Genomic DNA, 16,701 nt, shown 5'->3' with positions numbered 1-16,701 from the left:
ATGAGTGCGAGGGAAGTGGAACCTGAGCCAGCATAAGTGTTTAGTCTTACTGAAATGAAGTCAGAGCTTATTTAGATATTTAATTGATTATGCATGCATTAGTTTCTTTACATGTCTGTCTGTGTGTGTATGTATGGGTGTGTGTGCAGGTGCATGTGCCAGAGGTTGACATTGGATTTCTCCTTTTTTTTTATTATTATTTTTTTATTGGATGTCTTCCTTGAGCACACTTCTGTTTATTTTACTGAGACAAGGTCTCTCACTTAAACCCAGTGGTCACTGAGTTGGGTAGTCTAGCTGTCCAGCTCACCGCAAGAATCCCTTCTAACCAAGAGTGGTAGCACATGCCTTTAATCCCAGCACTCGTGAGGTAGAGAAGTAAGAGGATCATTGAGAGTTTGAGCCAGTCTGAGACTACGTAGTGAATTCCAGGTCAGCCTGGGCTAGAGCAAGACCCTACATTGAAAAACCAAAAGAAGAAAGAAAAGAATCCCTTTTCCATACCTCTAGCACTATGATTGTAAATGGTCTGCCACACAACACACACATACACCCAGCAGCTATGTGGGGCTGGGGATTCTAACTCCAGCCTTCACTCTTGCATTGTAGGTGCTTTATCCACTATGCCATCTCTTCAGCATAGTTACTTTTTTTCCTTTTCTTGTCTGGGTTGTTTGTTTGTTTGTTTGTTTGTTTTGAGGCAGGGTCTCACTCTAACCCAGGCTAGCTGTTGGCCCTACAAGGACCAAGTTGTCTAAGAGAGCAGAATCAAATATCTGTTCAATGCTGGTTTTCCTTTCTTTTTCTTTTTTTTCCCCCTGCTGGGTGTGGTGGCATATGCCTTTATGTGAGAAAGTGAATTGGCACACCAGGGTTTCAGCCCCTACAATCGAGCTCCAGATATGCACCCCCTTGTGTGACCTTGCACACTTGCGTCACCTTGTGTGTCTGGCTTACGTAGGACCTGGAGAGTGGAACATGGGTCCTTAGGCTTTACAGACAAGCACCTTAAGTGCTAAGCCATATTTCCAACCCTCCTTTCCTTTTTTGTTTTTTTTTAACTTTTGTTTTTTCTAGGTAGGGTCTTAACTCTAGCCCACGGTGACCTCAATCTCACTCTGTACTCCCAAGATGGCCTTATACTCATGGCATGTGCCACCACCATCTGGTGCTGGTTTTCTAAGTTTAGTATATGTGCTGCCGAAGCAAGCACATGGATGGCACTGCTTTTCTATTCTACCATGTGAGTTTTCAGTCCCAAGGTGAAATTGGAATCTACAAGACGTCTTCAGGTCTAGGCTTAGACCTTTTACATAAAACAACATTCCAGTGGTCAAAGTCACAAGGACCAACCCAAGTGTCACTTTGATCAATACATTGCATCTGTGTTATCACCCTTCATATTCACTCCTAATCTGTAAGATGTAAATGTAAATTTTTTTCCTCCAACATGTTCAATTACAGATTGTGGAAGATTCTTGCTTTCCATGATTTCCAGTATGCACTCTGTTCTTGTCCCTTTTCACATACCCCCAAAGAACTTCAAAGTTTCTGTGTAAGCAGGCAGTTAGTCTCCTAGGGGGCTGCGAAGCTGATGGGAGATGAGATACCATAGTGCCTCTGTGGTGGGTGTGTTTGTGATCTCTGTGTTGTAACTGCAAACAGTACTGCCGCCTCAGCCTTGAGCCCAACCAAAAATTCATTCTCAACATTTAATGTGTAAGGTTTAATGCCTATTTATAAACATGCATGTCCATTAGCTACAATTACCAAATATTTTCATCACCCCAGAAAGAAACACTGTGCTGTAGTTATTAACATTCTGTTATCCTTCCTCTCAACCCTTGGTCAGTATGAAATACTAATCTATTTACTGCTTCTATAAATTTGCCTATTCTTGGCATCTTCTATAAAATAAGAACATAAGGGCTGGGGCAATAAATAACTCAGTCTGTAGAATGAATTCCTTTGAAGCATGAAGACCTGAGTTTGATCCTGGTATCCATGTAAAAAAAAAAAGCCAGGTGTGATGGCTGCACACCTGTAATTCCAGCAGTGGAAAGACAGGTAGGCCAATCCTTGGGGCTCAACTGGTGTAATCTGCTTGGACTTCCAGGTTAGTGAGACCCTATCTCAGCAAGGGGTGGATGACACATGAGGAGCAGCACCCAGGTTTGTGCTCTAGCATTTGCACTCACACCTGTGCACACATGTGTACCCTCCACTCACATAAATAGAGTGAGTGGTAAAATATATGACCTTGTGTGACTTTCTTTCACAGTGGTCAGTTCATCAGTGTAGCATTCACCTGTATTTTGTTTTTTCCTGTCTGGATAATATTCCATGGTATAGCTATACCAAATTGTTTATCTGTTCATCTGTTCATGGACATTTAATTTACCACTTTTTGTCTGTTTTATTTGTTTTTATTAACAACCTCCAAGATTATAAACAATATCCCATGGTGACTCACTCCCCCCACCCACTTTCCCCTTTGAAACTCTATTCTCCATCATATCCCCTCCTCCTCCCAATCAGTGTCTTTTATTTTGATGTCATGATCTTTTCCTCATAGTATGATGGTCTTGTGTAGGTAGTGTCAGGCATTGTGAGGTCATGGATATCCAGGCCATTTTGTGTCTGGGGGGAGCACGTTGTAAGGAGTCCTACCCCCTCCTTTGGCTCTCACATTCTTTCCACCACCTCTTCTGCAGTGGACCCTGAGCCTTGGAAGGTGTGATAGAGATATTGCAGTACTGAGCACTCCTGTCACTTCTTCCCAGCACCATGATGCCTTCTGAGTCATCCCAAAGTCACTGTCATCTGAAAAGAGAAGATTCTCTACCCAAAGTGAGAGTAGCATTAATATATAAGTATGAACATTAAGAGAAGTGCTTACTGGGCAGCTTGCTGAGCATAGTATATACATTTAGCCAGGCAGCAGCACACGTTACACCCCCAGGGCTCATGACTACCCCTGTTATAGGTTTTCAGTATCAGAGATGTATTCCCTCCCATGGAACAGTCCAATTAGGGGGCATTTGGTTTCCACCATGACAGACATGTCACTGTACCCATTGGCTCATTTGGCCTTGCTGGCCAAATATAAGGCTTGCAGTGTCTACTGTTGAGTATCTTCACTGGTGATTTCTCTTTTTCCCATTGAACTGCATGCAGAATGGCTTCTTCCAGCTTTCTGTCAACTGGTCTACATGGAGGAGGTTATCAGCTCAGTTCAGCAGGATTTTTCAGTGGCCTTGCAGCCCAAGTATGTGGAGTCTTCAGCAGTAGGGTCTTACCATCTATTCCTGATGGGAAACCAAGAGCCTCAGCAGTGGCCTGTAATGTTTTGGGGGCACCAGGGACTCCCTGGCCAACAACTCACTGGAAGGCATCCCATCCCTGTCACTGAAAATTTTCTAGTAACAATCTATGGCTCCTGAGTATTCCATTGTCCAAAAAAGTAGGTTTTCATGATTTATTTATATCCTCTTAGATTAGACTTTGATTAGCCCTCCCTCCACCTTTCCTTTACTCAGTCTCTTCCCCTGACCTCACTCGGGCCTTTTCACCCTCATTAATCTATTCTTCTACTTATATATATACAATACCATCCTATTAAATACTCCCCTCCCTTCCTTTCTCGTCACTTTATATGTCTTTTCTATATTACTGGCTCTGCTTTGGGTTTGTTTGTTTGTTTTGGGGTTTTTTGAGGTAGGGTCTCACTCTAGCCCAGGCTGACCTGAAATTCACTATGGAGTCTTAGGGTGGCCTCGAACTCACGGCGATCCTCCTACCTCTGCCTCCTGAGTACACATGCCCTGCTCTGCTCTGCTTTGGCTTTTTGAGGTAGGATTTCACTCTAGACAAGGCTGACCTAGAATTCACTATGTAGTCTCAGTGTAGCCTCGAACTCACAGCTGTCCTCCTACTTTGGCCTCCCAAGTGCTGGGATTAAAGGCATGTTGCCACTATGCTTGTCTCACTTTCTGTGTTTTGACTGAAGCTGCTATGAACATTTGTGTACAAGATTTTTAGGAACATATGTTATAATTTTGTCTTCATCTCAAGAATCTCTTGAATGTGTTTTGTTCTTAATTTTCAAAGTTCTATGCATTTATTTCATGTTAGTATTTTTTTTTTTATTTTAGCGCGTACTGAGCCATCAAGATGACACAGCTTTGCTAAAGGCCTATATTGTTGAATGGAGAAAATTTTTTACACAATGTGATATTTTACCAAAACCTTTTTGTCAACTAGAGGTTACTTTAATGGGTAAACAAAGCAGCAATAAGAAGTCAAATATGGAAGACAGTATTGTTAGGAAGGTAAGTCAGTTTTTCCTGTCATTTTTCTAGCATTCTTCATGAAAGTTACTTGGCATTTCAAAGTCGTGTAGACTTTAAGCTTCTCTACTTCCCATGTAAATTCCTTTTCCTTCTTAAAGGTTCTGAGTAATGATATTTTCTTCCTCCCTCTGCCTGTGTCTTAAATTTAGGCTGTCCTCCGCTCTGATTCCTCTGCCTCACCCTGACTTATCGTCAGTGTTCACTTCTCTGTTCTTTCTTGCACTTTGTTTTGCTTTTTCCCTTTCAGAAACCAGATATATAATATACACACACGCACATGCACACACACACACACATACATATGTGTGAGATACATATATATAGTTTATTAGAGAGAGAGAATGGGTGCTTCCAGGCCCCTCTAGTCACTGCAAATGAACCCAGAAGCTTATGCCACCATGTGCATCTGGCTTACCTGGGTCCTGGAGAATCAAACCTGGGTCCTTAGGCTTCATAGGCAAGTGCCTTAACCACTAAACCATCTCTCCAGGCCCATTTGTCCTTGATAACTTGTGTGACATTGGTCATTATAATCCTTTACTTCTAGTTATTTTAAAGCCAGTTTATGCTTATTTTTATATTTTGCATGCTTTTTAATTAAAAGCTTGTGTCTACTAATGAGTTACGATGTAATGGAAAAAAAAAACCTATCTGTGATGGTGAAGTGATCCCAGCCTTCCCTTTCAACTGCCTTTTAACTTTCTGTCCTCACTTACCAAGCACCTTCCTGCTTGTGAGAATCAGCTGTTCCAAAGAGTTTGTGTAACACAGACACAACTTATTTGCTTGCTGTGATGGTTACAGTAACAAATTCAAGCATTAAGCTGTGTGTGGTGGTGCATACAATTAATCCCAACACTTGGGAGGCAGAGGTAAGAGGATCATCATGAGCTCAAAGCCACTCTAAGACTACATAGTGAATTCTAGGTCAACCTGGACTAGAGTGAGAACCTGCCTGGAACAAACAAACAAACAAACAAAAATCAATCATTGAAATAGTGGGCTATGGGCATTATTGCCCTGTTGTAGTCTTAAAATTAGCTTTAGGGCTGGAGAGATGGCTTAGCAGTTTAGGCACTGGCCTGCAAAGCCAAAAGACCCAGGTTCAATTCCCCAAAACCCACATAAGCCAGATGTGCAACGTGGTACATGTGTCTGCAGTTTGTTTGCAATGGCTTGATGTCCTGCTACACCCATTCTCTTTCTCCCTCCCTCTCCCCTTGTCTCTGCCTCTCTCTCTCTCTCTGTCAAATAAATAATAATAAAAATGTTTTAAAAAAATTGGCTTTGAAGCTGGTATGGTGGCACATGTCTGTAATCTCAGTGCTCAGGAAGTGGAGGAAGGAAGACCAGGATTTTAAGGTCATCCTCAATTAGGTAGCAAGTTTGAGGCCAGACTGTATTGCATAAGACCTTGTGTGGAAACAAAACAAAATTTGGCTTAATACTGAAAGGGGTGCTATATATTCAGATACCCCTGGTCCTTCAGTGCTAGAAATAAGTTAAAGTTGAGAAATGTATTACAAAATAAAAAGTGAGGCAGGCCATGTTGGCACATGCCTTTAATCCCAGCACTTGAGAGGCAGAGGTAAGCGAATTGCTTTGAGTTGGAGGCCAATCTGAGACTACATAGTGAATTCCAGAACAGCGTGGGCTATAGCAAGACCCTCTTCAAAAAAAAAAAGAAGGGGGGGGGGAGACACTTTTAGATGCTGTTGAAATTGTAACCTCTTTTTATTTTATTTTATTTTGTTTTTTTTTTTTATTTGTTGGTTGGTTGGTTTTGTTTTTCATGGTAGGGTCTCACTCTAGTTTAGGCTGACCTGCAATTCACTACGTAGTCACGGGATGTCCTTGAACTCATGGCAGTTCTACTGCCTCTGCCTCCCAAGTGCCAGGATTAAAGGCATGGGCAATACCATGCCCGGCAAGAAGCAACATTTTACATGAATTGTTTTGTTTAATTTGTCCTGCTAACCATCTTACAGCTAGGAATGCCTGTAAATAACAGAGCTGGGGTTCAAACTCAGCTGTGTGTGATAAAGAAACATTACCCTTTACCATTATACTGTGTATACTTTCCTAAAGTGTCAAGTGAATGCAGACCTAAGATTGTCTTTTTTAACTATTTTCATTAAAACTTGTAGGGGGTTTGGGGAGAAGAAGGACAGACAAAGACAGACACACTTGGCATGTTAATAATTGAAAATAATGCCATGTTTTCTTATTTCCCTAGCTCATGCTTGATACATGGAATGAGTCAATTTTTTCCAATATAAAGAGCCGACTCCAGGACAGTGCCATGAAGCTGGTACATGCCGAGAGGTTAGGAGAAGCTTTTGACTCTCAGCTGGTCATTGGAGTCAGAGAATCCTATGGTATGTTCTGAACCTTTCCCATCATAACTCTCCTTTCATGGAAAGCCTAGGGTAATTATAGCTTTATCAGGCTTCACATTTACTAGCATATAAAGTAACATCAACTTGTTTATACCTTAAACTTAAACTTTCGATTTTGAGTACACAAGTGGTATAATTCTACTTTAGAGAAACCTGCAAAACTGTGAGTTCCTGTTGTCAAATTTCTTCTGTATCATTAATTTCCTGGCTAAGAAATCTTTCCAGTGCCCTGAATTAGGAAAATGTACATTTGATCTATAGCTCATACCAAGTAACTGGTTGTGTATTTATGTCCCCAAAAGTTACTTTTCTGAGCTGGGCGTGGTAGTACACGCCATTAATCCCAGCATTTAGGAGGCAGAGTTAAAAGGTTTGCTGCGAGAAAGCCACCCTGAAACAAGTGAATTCCAGGTCAGCCTGAGCTAGAGTGAGACCCTACCTTGAAACTCCCCCCCAAAAAAGTTATTTTTCTGTGCCCATCTTTCCTCCTTAGCTTCTGACACCGATGTTCTCATCTGAACACTGCTGAGCCACCTCTCCAGTCCAAGAGACTGCATTTTTTTTTCTTTGCCATAGGGTCTCACTCTAGCCCAGGCTGACCTGGAATTCATGATGCAATTTTAGGATAGCCTCGAACTCACAATGATCCTCCTACCTGTCCTCCCATGTGTTGGGATTAAAGATGTGTGCCACCCTGCTCAGCTAGACCACATTAAAAAATGTATATTTATTTATTTGAGAGAGAGAAGGAGGCGGGGCGGGGGGAGAATGGGCATGCTATGGCTTCTAGCCACTGCATACAAACTCCAGATGCATGCACCACCTTGTGCATCTCGTCTACATGGGTTCTGGGGAATTGAACCTAGGTCCTTAGGCTTGCCAGGCAAGTACCCTAACCACTAAGCCTTCTCTCCAGCCCCCTAGACCACATTTTTTGCTGACATAAAAATCACTATTTATTTATTTATATTTGGGGGGGTGGAGAGAGTAATACTGAGGCCAAAGGCTTCACATATGCTAGCATTGGACTATACCCCTTAAATTTTTTTTTTTATTTTTGTTTCTGTTTGGAGACAGTGACTCTTTGAGTTACCCAGGAAGACGTTGGACTTGGATCGTGCTGTCTCAGATTCCTAAGTAGCTGCAATTGAAGGCTTGTGTCAGCAGTGCATATTTCATATAATAATTTTCTTGCTATGATTTAGCCCATATACTGCTCACAAGGTTAACTATTTTATGTGCATGCTAGTGTGTAGGAAATATGTGTGGTGTGTATATAGGTGTGTACAGATGCACACAGCCCATGCATATATATGCAGAGGCCAGAGGAAGATGGAAGTTGTCTTTCTCTATAGATCTCTATGCATTGTTGCCTCGCAACAGATCCCAGAGCTGCCCTTTTAATCAGATCAGCTGACCAATAAGCCCTAGAGATTCTCTGGTCTCTGCTTCCAATAGGACTGGGGCTACCATGTTCATAGCCATGCCCAGCTGTTTACCTAGATAGTGGATATTGAACTCAGGGCCTTCATGCTTTTGTGGCAAGCACTCCTACCTGTTGAGCCATCGCCCTACCCCACAAAGATTAATTTTTTTAACTTCAGGTTTTGTTTTGTTTTGTTTTGTTTTCATCTCATACCTTAATGCTACATCAAGCTAAATTCAGGCTACCTAGTTTGAGTTTTGAAATTCTTCACAGTGATTGTTCAGTTTTCATTCCATCTTAGTTTCTACAATTGTTTAGACAGCCTCTTTAGTGGATTCTTTCTGCTTCTGGTTGCCTATGCCAGTCTGTATTGATTCTTAAGATTCAGTTAAAATGCCATTTGTTTTGTGATACTGGTTTCTTCATCATTGATTTAGAAATCAGTTTCTTTCTTTTCTTTTTTCTTTCTTTTTTTTTTTTTTTTTTTTAAAGGTAAGGTCTCACTCTAGTTCAGGCTGACCTGGAATTCACTATGTAGTCTCAGGGTAGCCTTGAACTCTCAGTGATCCTCCTGCCTCTGCCTCCTGAGTGCTAGAATTAAAGGTGTGCATCACCACACCCAGCCTTAGAAGTTAGTTTCTCTTATACTCAAAAATAAAGTAGGGGCTGGGTGTGATGGCACACACCTTTAATCCCAGCACTTGGGAGGCAGAGGTAAAGGATTGCCCTGAATTTGAGGCCGCCCTGGGACTACATAGTGAGTTCCAGGTCAGCCTGGGCTTAGAGTGAAACCCTGCCTTGAAAAAACAAAAAATAAATAAATTTAAAAAATAAAGTAGTGTCTGGAGAGATGGCTCAGCAGTTAAAGGTGCTTGCTTGCGGTGCCTATTGGCCTGGGTTCAGTTTCCTAGTACCCACATAAAGCCAGATGTATAAAGTGGCACATATGGCTGGAGTTCATTTACGTTATCAGGAAGACCCAGTGTGCCAACACTTTCTCTGTTGCTCTCTTTCAAATAAAAATGTTTTTTAAAAATTCAGTAAAATAGTCTACATAACTAATATATTTCTTACAAAATCATGGTACAAAGCAGAAGGATTTTGTTTTTGGTGTGTAATTTCTCAGGAGCCCTGTCATCTTGCAGGTACTTATGTCTCAGATGTGGTACTCATTTATTTACTCCGAATACTGATTGAGATCCTAAAGTAAATTTCTGTTTTCTCTTTTTCAGTTAACCTTTGCTCGAATCCTGAGGATAAGCTTCAGATCTACAGGGACAATTTTGAGAAGGCATACTTGGATTCAACAGAGAGGTTTTATAGAACACAGGCACCATCATATTTACAGCAAAATGGTGTGCAGAATTACATGAAATATGTAAGTCCCAGCTTAGTACATTTGGTGATTTAAACTCATCTCTTGGTTTCTAAAATGATTGTTCTTATGCTTCTGGACAGGCAGACGCTAAGTTAAAGGAAGAAGAAAAGCGAGCGCTGCGCTACTTAGAAACAAGGCGAGAATGCAACTCTGTTGAAGCAGTAAGTAATTTGTAATTGTACTTTTAGCCGGACTTTTTAAAGTAATATACCACAGGGCTGACAAATCTATGACATCGATGATATGATTTATCTTTCTCATGTCTTTAGACAACATTTTCAATTGGTTGCAGTATTTTTCCCAAGAAGCAAAGGCATAACTCCTTCAAAGACATTTTCTTAATATACTGTTGTTCAGAACTGGGGGTAGAATAAAACCTACTTGTTATCCTTCTCTAGACTTTACTATGCTTACTGAACAGCATTTAATTTTGATATGTATCTAAATATCTATCTTATTTCTTATTTTATTTTTAAAGGGAGCAGTGTTTATTAGTACCTGCTGACATGGGCCAGAAGGATTCGTATCTATAGGTTGATCCCCAATTGCAGTGGGAGTTTTAATTTTAATTTTGTTTATTCGTTCAATTGTTTCTTTTTTGTTTTAGTTCAGTAGAAAATTTGTAAGGATGCATGATATGTTGGTACCTTCGTGCCCCTCCTCCCTGTCTCCTTTCAACAGAGGGTCCATCTTTATGGGATTGTGGATGTTCACCATGTTATTATGGGTTATGAGTTGTGGGAGCAGCAGTCAGTGGGGGGAGTCAGCACTCCTGGATATTGTCTCATATCCTTTGGTTCCTCTACTCTCTTCTTCAAAATTCCCTGAACATTGGTGGGTGTGCTTTTTTGTTTTTTGGCTTTTTTTTGTTTTGGTTTTTCGAGGTTGGGTCTCACTCTGGCCCAGGCTGACCTGGAATTCACCATTTAGTCTCAGGGTGGCCAGATTCTTTTTGTCACCTCTTCCGCTATGGACCCTGAGCCATGGGAGGTGTGATTGAGATATTGCACTCTTTCACTTCTTCTCAGCACCATTATGCCTGCTGAATGACTAGGCCAGCAGTCCCTTTTACCCTACTTCCCATGTGCTGGGATTAAGAGTGGGTACCACCACACTTGAGCCCCCATGATCAAATTTAAACTTTCCAAGAATCTTAATTTTAGGAAAGGGGAACTCCTTTCTAGGGTGAGTCAGGTTGTTTATGGAAAAAGAGATTTCTGTAGCTCCTTTTTTTTTGTTGTTTTTTGTTTGGTTTTGCTTTTCAAGGTAGGGTCTCACTCTAGGTCAGGCTGACCTGGAATTCACTATGTAGTCTCAGGGTGGCCTCAAACTCATGGCTAAGGTTTTTGTTTTAACAAAGCAAGTGTAAAGCTGGAGAGATGCTTAGCAGTTAAGGCACTTGCCTGTAAAGCATAAGAACCCAGGTTTGATTCTCCAGGTCCCACGTATTCCAGATGCACATGGTGGCACATGAATCTGGAATTCGTTTGCAGTGGCTAGAGGCCCTGTTGAGCCCATTCTCTATTTCTCTGTCTCTCTGTCTCTAATAAATAAATAAAAATAAATAAGGAAAAAAACAAGTTAATATGACATGCCTTCAAAATGTATTTTATAGATTCTACAAGGGGGCTCCTTTTTTTTTTTTTTTTTTTTGTAGTTTTGGGTTTCGAGGTAGGGTCTAACTGTATCTCAGGCTGACCTGGAATTCACTTTGTAGTCTCAGGGTGGCTTCAAACTCACGGCGATCTTCTTACCTCGGCCTCCCAAGTGCTGGGATTAAAGACATGTGCCACCACGCCTGACCAAGAGGGCTTTTTAATGCTTTCATTCTGTTTTGATTTCCTACTTAGTTTTAAAAATCAATTGTTTCCATTGCAGTATAACCTATACTCAAAAGTACAGAAATCTTGAATATATAATAGGTGAACTGTCACAAAATGAGCATACCCATGAAATTGCCAGAACAAGAGTTACCAGCTCTTTAGAAACTGCATTATGTCCACTTCAAGTTACTATCCCAGCTTATTCTCCCAAGGTTATGGTTATGACTTTTGTTTTTCTGGGGTAGGGTATCACTCTAGCCCAGGCTGACCTAGAATTCACTATGTAGTTTGAGTGTCCTCAAACTCACGGCGATCCTCCTACCTCTGCTGCCCAAGTGCTTGGATACAGGCATGCACCACCGCACCTGGCTGGTTCTGACTTTCAACAACACAGATTAATATTATTTAGGACCCACTCCATATTTTTACAACAAATTTTATTTCAGAAGAGATAAGCACCAAAATTATGTGATTAATTGTTTGGGAGTTGAAAACTTAATACATATATATATATTACTGTGCTAAAAACAACTGAGCTTAGAGGTCGTTATATTATATAAATCGTATTTTTTAATTATGTGTTAGTTAGTTTCCAAAGAGAATGACAGGACTGGGGGTATGGCTCAGTCAGTGATAGAGTGCTTTCCTAGCATGCCAAAGCCCTGAGTTTAGTCCCTGGTATCACAAAAGTGAATCAAAGAGAAGTGACATGTAAAGTGAAGTATGTTATGATAGCAAAACACTACTAAGCTAAAAGGACACACAGTCCTGGATTTTAGTTTGATATAACAAAATATGGAGGAATACTGTTTGGATAGCTAATAAGAAGTGGTCACGTTCTATACTAAAAACTACAGATTAGAAGATTCTCTAATAGCGTCAGGCATGGTGGTGCACTCCTTTAATCCCAGTATCGAGAGGCAGAGATAGAAGGATCATTGAGTTTTAGGCCAGTCTGGGACTACAGAGTGAATTTCAGATCAGCCTGGGCTAGTGTGAGACCCTTCTTTGAAGAAAAAAATAAAAAATAAGGCTGGAGAGATGGCTTAGCGGTTAAGGTGTTTGCCTGTGAAGCCTAAGGACCCTGGTTCAATTTTCCCAGGATCCATGTAAGCCGGCTGCACAAGGTGGTACATGCATCTGGAGTTTGTTTGCAGTGACTGGAGGCCCTGCCATGCCCATATTCTCTCTCTCTCTCTCCTGTCTATCTATCTGCCTCTTTTTTTCTTTCTCTCAAATAAATAAAGTTTTTTTTTTTAAAAAAAAAAAGGAAAGAAAAATAAAACAAACCAAAAAGGCAGGAAGAGTCTCATAGAAAGCCAAGTGTGATGGCACATGGTATATTAAGCTTGCCATTATAGTAACTTTATACTGATGCAGGATTTGCGAGTATAGGAGAGGTCCCCAAAATTGATGAACCCCAATTTTACGTCCTGTCCTATTTCTGACAAATAATTGATAAACACAGACTCAAGAAGGATAATTTATGAATTAAGTTTATTTAGGGAAGAATCACAAATTATGGGGTTTATTTAAGGGAAGTTGCAATCTAAGAGGAAGGCCTAGAGCACAGTCACAATGCAACACACAGCATAGTCCATAAGATTCATTTTGGAGAAGTGGAGGTCTTTAGGGAGGGAGGCTGGAGCAGAGCCATGAGCAAATGGACGATTAGACCTGTGTGGAGAGATTTAGAAGGATCATGTATGGAAGGCACAGCATCCATCTTGAGCTTCCCCATGGAAGAAAGTTAAAAGTGGTGGTGATGCTTTGAGAATAGGAGAAAGTGCCAGGCAGTGAGAAATAGGCAGAGTTACACCCATGTTTGCCCCAAGTTTAGAGAAATTACAGGTAACAGGCCCAGAGTTAGAGAAAATATCCATGTGGTAGAACTAGAATATAAGGGAACTAAACACGTGGTGGATTCAGAGACCAAAGGAAAATGATACATGTAATTAAAGTGAGAAGTTACTCCAAAGTATGAAGCAGAAAATGACCCAGGCCAAAACAGTACTCTGCTCTCCCCTCAACCAGGCTGGCTGGGTGGACCCAGATTCACATGTATCCCTGTGACCAGAGCAAGGAGAGGCAGAGTGAGGGAATAAAGAGAGAGTGGAGGAATGCTGGAGACAGCCTTTGTAGTGGATTAAAAATGTATTATTTTGTCAGATTCAGGTATGTAAAGGGGAAAACCAAATTGGTTTTTATATGCAGAGGGGTAGGCTCCAGGGCCGGCCCACCCAGATAGTGAAGGCTGCCTATCTAAGCAACAGGCTAGACTGTGGACAGCAGGGGACACTGCAGCTGTTGTAGATGAATGTCAGTCAAACATGAGTTCCATTTATGCCAAGGTGAGGTGGCATTGGTTCTCTCCAGGCCTCTGTTTCTAACTGTGAAACTGTCTAAAAGAAGCTAGTTTTTCCTATTTCTCCTTCATTATGAGATTACATAGTAACATTTGAATTTAAGATTAAAATACGTAAAATTTTGCTGGGTGTGGTGGCGCATGCCTTTAATCCCAGCACTGGGGAGGCAGAGGTAAGAGGATCGATCACCTATGAGCCAGGTGTGGCTATGGTGGCGCACACCTTTAACCCCAGCACTCAGGAAGCAGAGGTAGGAGGATTGCTTTGCTGAGAGTTAGAGGCCACCCTGAGACTACATAGTGTATTGCAGGTCAGCCTGACTCTACCTCAGAAAACAAAAACAAAAACAAAAAACAAAGATCACCAAGAGTTCGAAGCCACCCTGAGACTACATAGTTAATTCCAGGTCAGCCTGGACCAGTGTGAGACCCTATCTTGAAAAACAAACAAAAAACATATATATAATTTTGGCATTTATGCTCTTTGGAATTATTAATATAAGCCAGTCTTCTGAACCTGATTAATTTCCAAAATACTAACGCAAACAAGCCTTTAGACGTATGTGTACTTTGTGTGGAATACACCATCTTTCACCTAGGTGGCACCTAGTTGGAAGGCCAAGCTTGATAAAAGTATAGGTGATAAAGTAAGGAAAATTCCATGTAGTACTTAGCAGTTTACTGAAATTCTTTCATTGTTTATGAGTTGTTGGTTGTTTTTCTTTTTCTTTTTTACATTTGTTTCTTTATTTATTTGAGAGGAGAGAGGGAGTGTGTGTGTATATGTATGGCTGCTCCATGGCCTGTTGTTGCTATAGACACACTCCAGATGTATGAACTGTTTTGTGCATCTGGGTTTACATGGGTACTGGTTTACATGGGTACTGGGGAATTGAACCCAGGCATTGAGGCTTTACAAGCAAGCTTCTTTAACTGCTGAGCCACCTGTCTAGCCCCTTGTTTATGAGTTTTATATCATTATTTTAGATATTTTAAGGTTCAGAGTACATGCTTTTTTCTGTCTAGTTTTAATGCCCCTCCCCCATTTCCTTGAGCGGATTAAATGTATTGTCACTTAATTCTGGTAATATTTTGGAGGATCTTTGTCTTCTTTCTGCCCCCAGTGCAAATCCTTTTAGATTATCAGTTAGTTTCTTGTTAAGAATGATCTTGGGCTGGAGAGATGGCTTAGCGGTTAAGCGCTTGCCTGTGAAGCCTAAGGACCCCGGTTCAAGGCTCGGTTCCCCAGGTCCCACGTTAGCCAGATGCAGAAGGGGGCGCACGCGTCTGGAGTTCGTTTGCAGAGGCTGGAAGCCCTGGCGCGCCCATTCTCTCTCTCTCCCTCTCTCTGTCTTTCTCTCTGTGTCTATCGCTCTCAAATAAATAAATAAATAATTTAAAAAAAAAAAAGAATGATCTTGTTGCTGGGCATGGTGGTGCCTGCCTTTATTCCAGCATTTGGGAAACGGAGTGGGAAGATCACTATGAGTTCTATGCCAGCCTGAGACTACATGGTGAAATCCAGGTCAGAACGGGCTAGACTGAGCCCCTACCTCGAAAAATACAAGATGAAACAAAGAATTGATAAACAGAATTGAGCAGTCTTAGTTTGGCGATTATACAGTAGCCTAATAGGGAAAACCCCAATCACTGATAAAGCTAATTCAAATAAAATGAGTTAGTAAAGCCACAGTATATAAAATTAATGTTAAATCCTTAGTAGCCAGGGCTGCTGAGATGCCATAGTGGGACCGAGTGCTTGCTTAAGAGCATGAGTACCTGAGTTCAATCACCAGCACCTATGTAAAAGGCTGGGTATGTAGCCAGGTGGGGTTGCCCATGCCTTAACCCCATGAGTTCCAGGCATTGGGGGAAGGTGGGTATGGTTCTGCCCATCTAAAAAAGCTGGGTGTGGTTGTGCACACCTATAACCCCAGCCCTGAGGGGGCAGAAACAGAATCACTGGGGCTCCCTGGTCAGCTATAAGTAACTGAAAAATGGCATGAACTCCAGGTTTATTGAGAGACCATGTCTTAAGAGATGAGGTAGAAAAGCAATAGTGACAGGCACTTGACATCCTCCTCTGGCCTCTGCACACATGCACACACATCTGCACACACAGAATGCATCCATACCACACACACAACCAAAAAAATCAATAGCCTTTGTGCACCATACTAGTATATAATTAGTGGGTATATTAAGGAAACCTCATTTGTGGTTGCAACAAAGAAAGTTAAATATATGGGAAAGTTTTTATCAGGAAATATGGAAAACCTACTAGAAGTAAAAACTTGCAAATGCTATCAGTAACAGAAGTAGACTTGAAAAAATAGAATCACTTCTTGTTCTTAGATCCTATGGCTCAAATTTATAAAAATATCATTGTGGTAGCTTGAATGTATGTCCCTCACAGTCTCATGTGTTTTATTAAAGATTGTCTCCAGCTGTCTGGCTGGAGGATCCACTAGGGGTGGATCCTGGGGTCTAGCCATAAGGTGTGTTGAAGGTGCATCTGAATTCAGCCAAAAAGGTATGCAGGGAGTTCTGAGCTCTGCCTGGGTCCCTGTTGCTCAGTGCTGTCTGGTGTGTGAGCTGGTGCTGGTGTTTCCTTGCTGCAAGTTGTCTCTCTGTTTGAATGTATGGAAGCAACTTCTTCCGCCACTGATGGAACTTTCCCTGGATCTATAAAGGTGGTTTTTAAAAAGATTTTATTTTTTTATTTGCAAGAGAGAAAGAGAAAGAATTGGGTACACGAGTGTCTCCAGCCACTGCATATGAACTCCAGATGCATGTGCCACCATGTGCTTCTGGCTTACATGGGTTCTGGGGAATCGAACCTGGGTCCTTAGGCTTTGCAGGCAAGCACCTTAACCACTAAGCCATCTCTCCAGCCCTGGATCTATAAGGTCTGAATAAACCCATTCTTCCCATAACCTGTGCCTGGTTTGGATGTTC

At 41.4% G+C, this 16,701-nt stretch overlaps 1 protein-coding gene across 2 annotated transcripts in view; it reads left to right on the top strand.

Annotated features, from left to right (window-relative positions):
* The window catches only part of Cul5 (cullin 5), a 78,796-nt gene that overhangs the window by 30,445 nt on the left and 31,650 nt on the right, over positions 1-16,701 (top strand). For both annotated transcript variants that reach the window (XM_045145424.1, XM_045145423.1), the window contains exons 4-7: positions 4,155-4,331; positions 6,589-6,730; positions 9,410-9,555; positions 9,636-9,716. In XM_045145424.1, coding sequence (XP_045001359.1) covers positions 4,155-4,331; positions 6,589-6,730; positions 9,410-9,555; positions 9,636-9,716 — 546 coding nt within the window. The remainder of the gene's footprint in view (positions 1-4,154; positions 4,332-6,588; positions 6,731-9,409; positions 9,556-9,635; positions 9,717-16,701) is intronic.

This window comes from Jaculus jaculus, chromosome 3 (assembly GCF_020740685.1).
Source record: "Jaculus jaculus isolate mJacJac1 chromosome 3, mJacJac1.mat.Y.cur, whole genome shotgun sequence".
Lineage (NCBI taxonomy): Eukaryota > Metazoa > Chordata > Mammalia > Rodentia > Dipodidae > Jaculus > Jaculus jaculus.
This window is presented reverse-complemented; position numbering and strand designations above follow the sequence as displayed.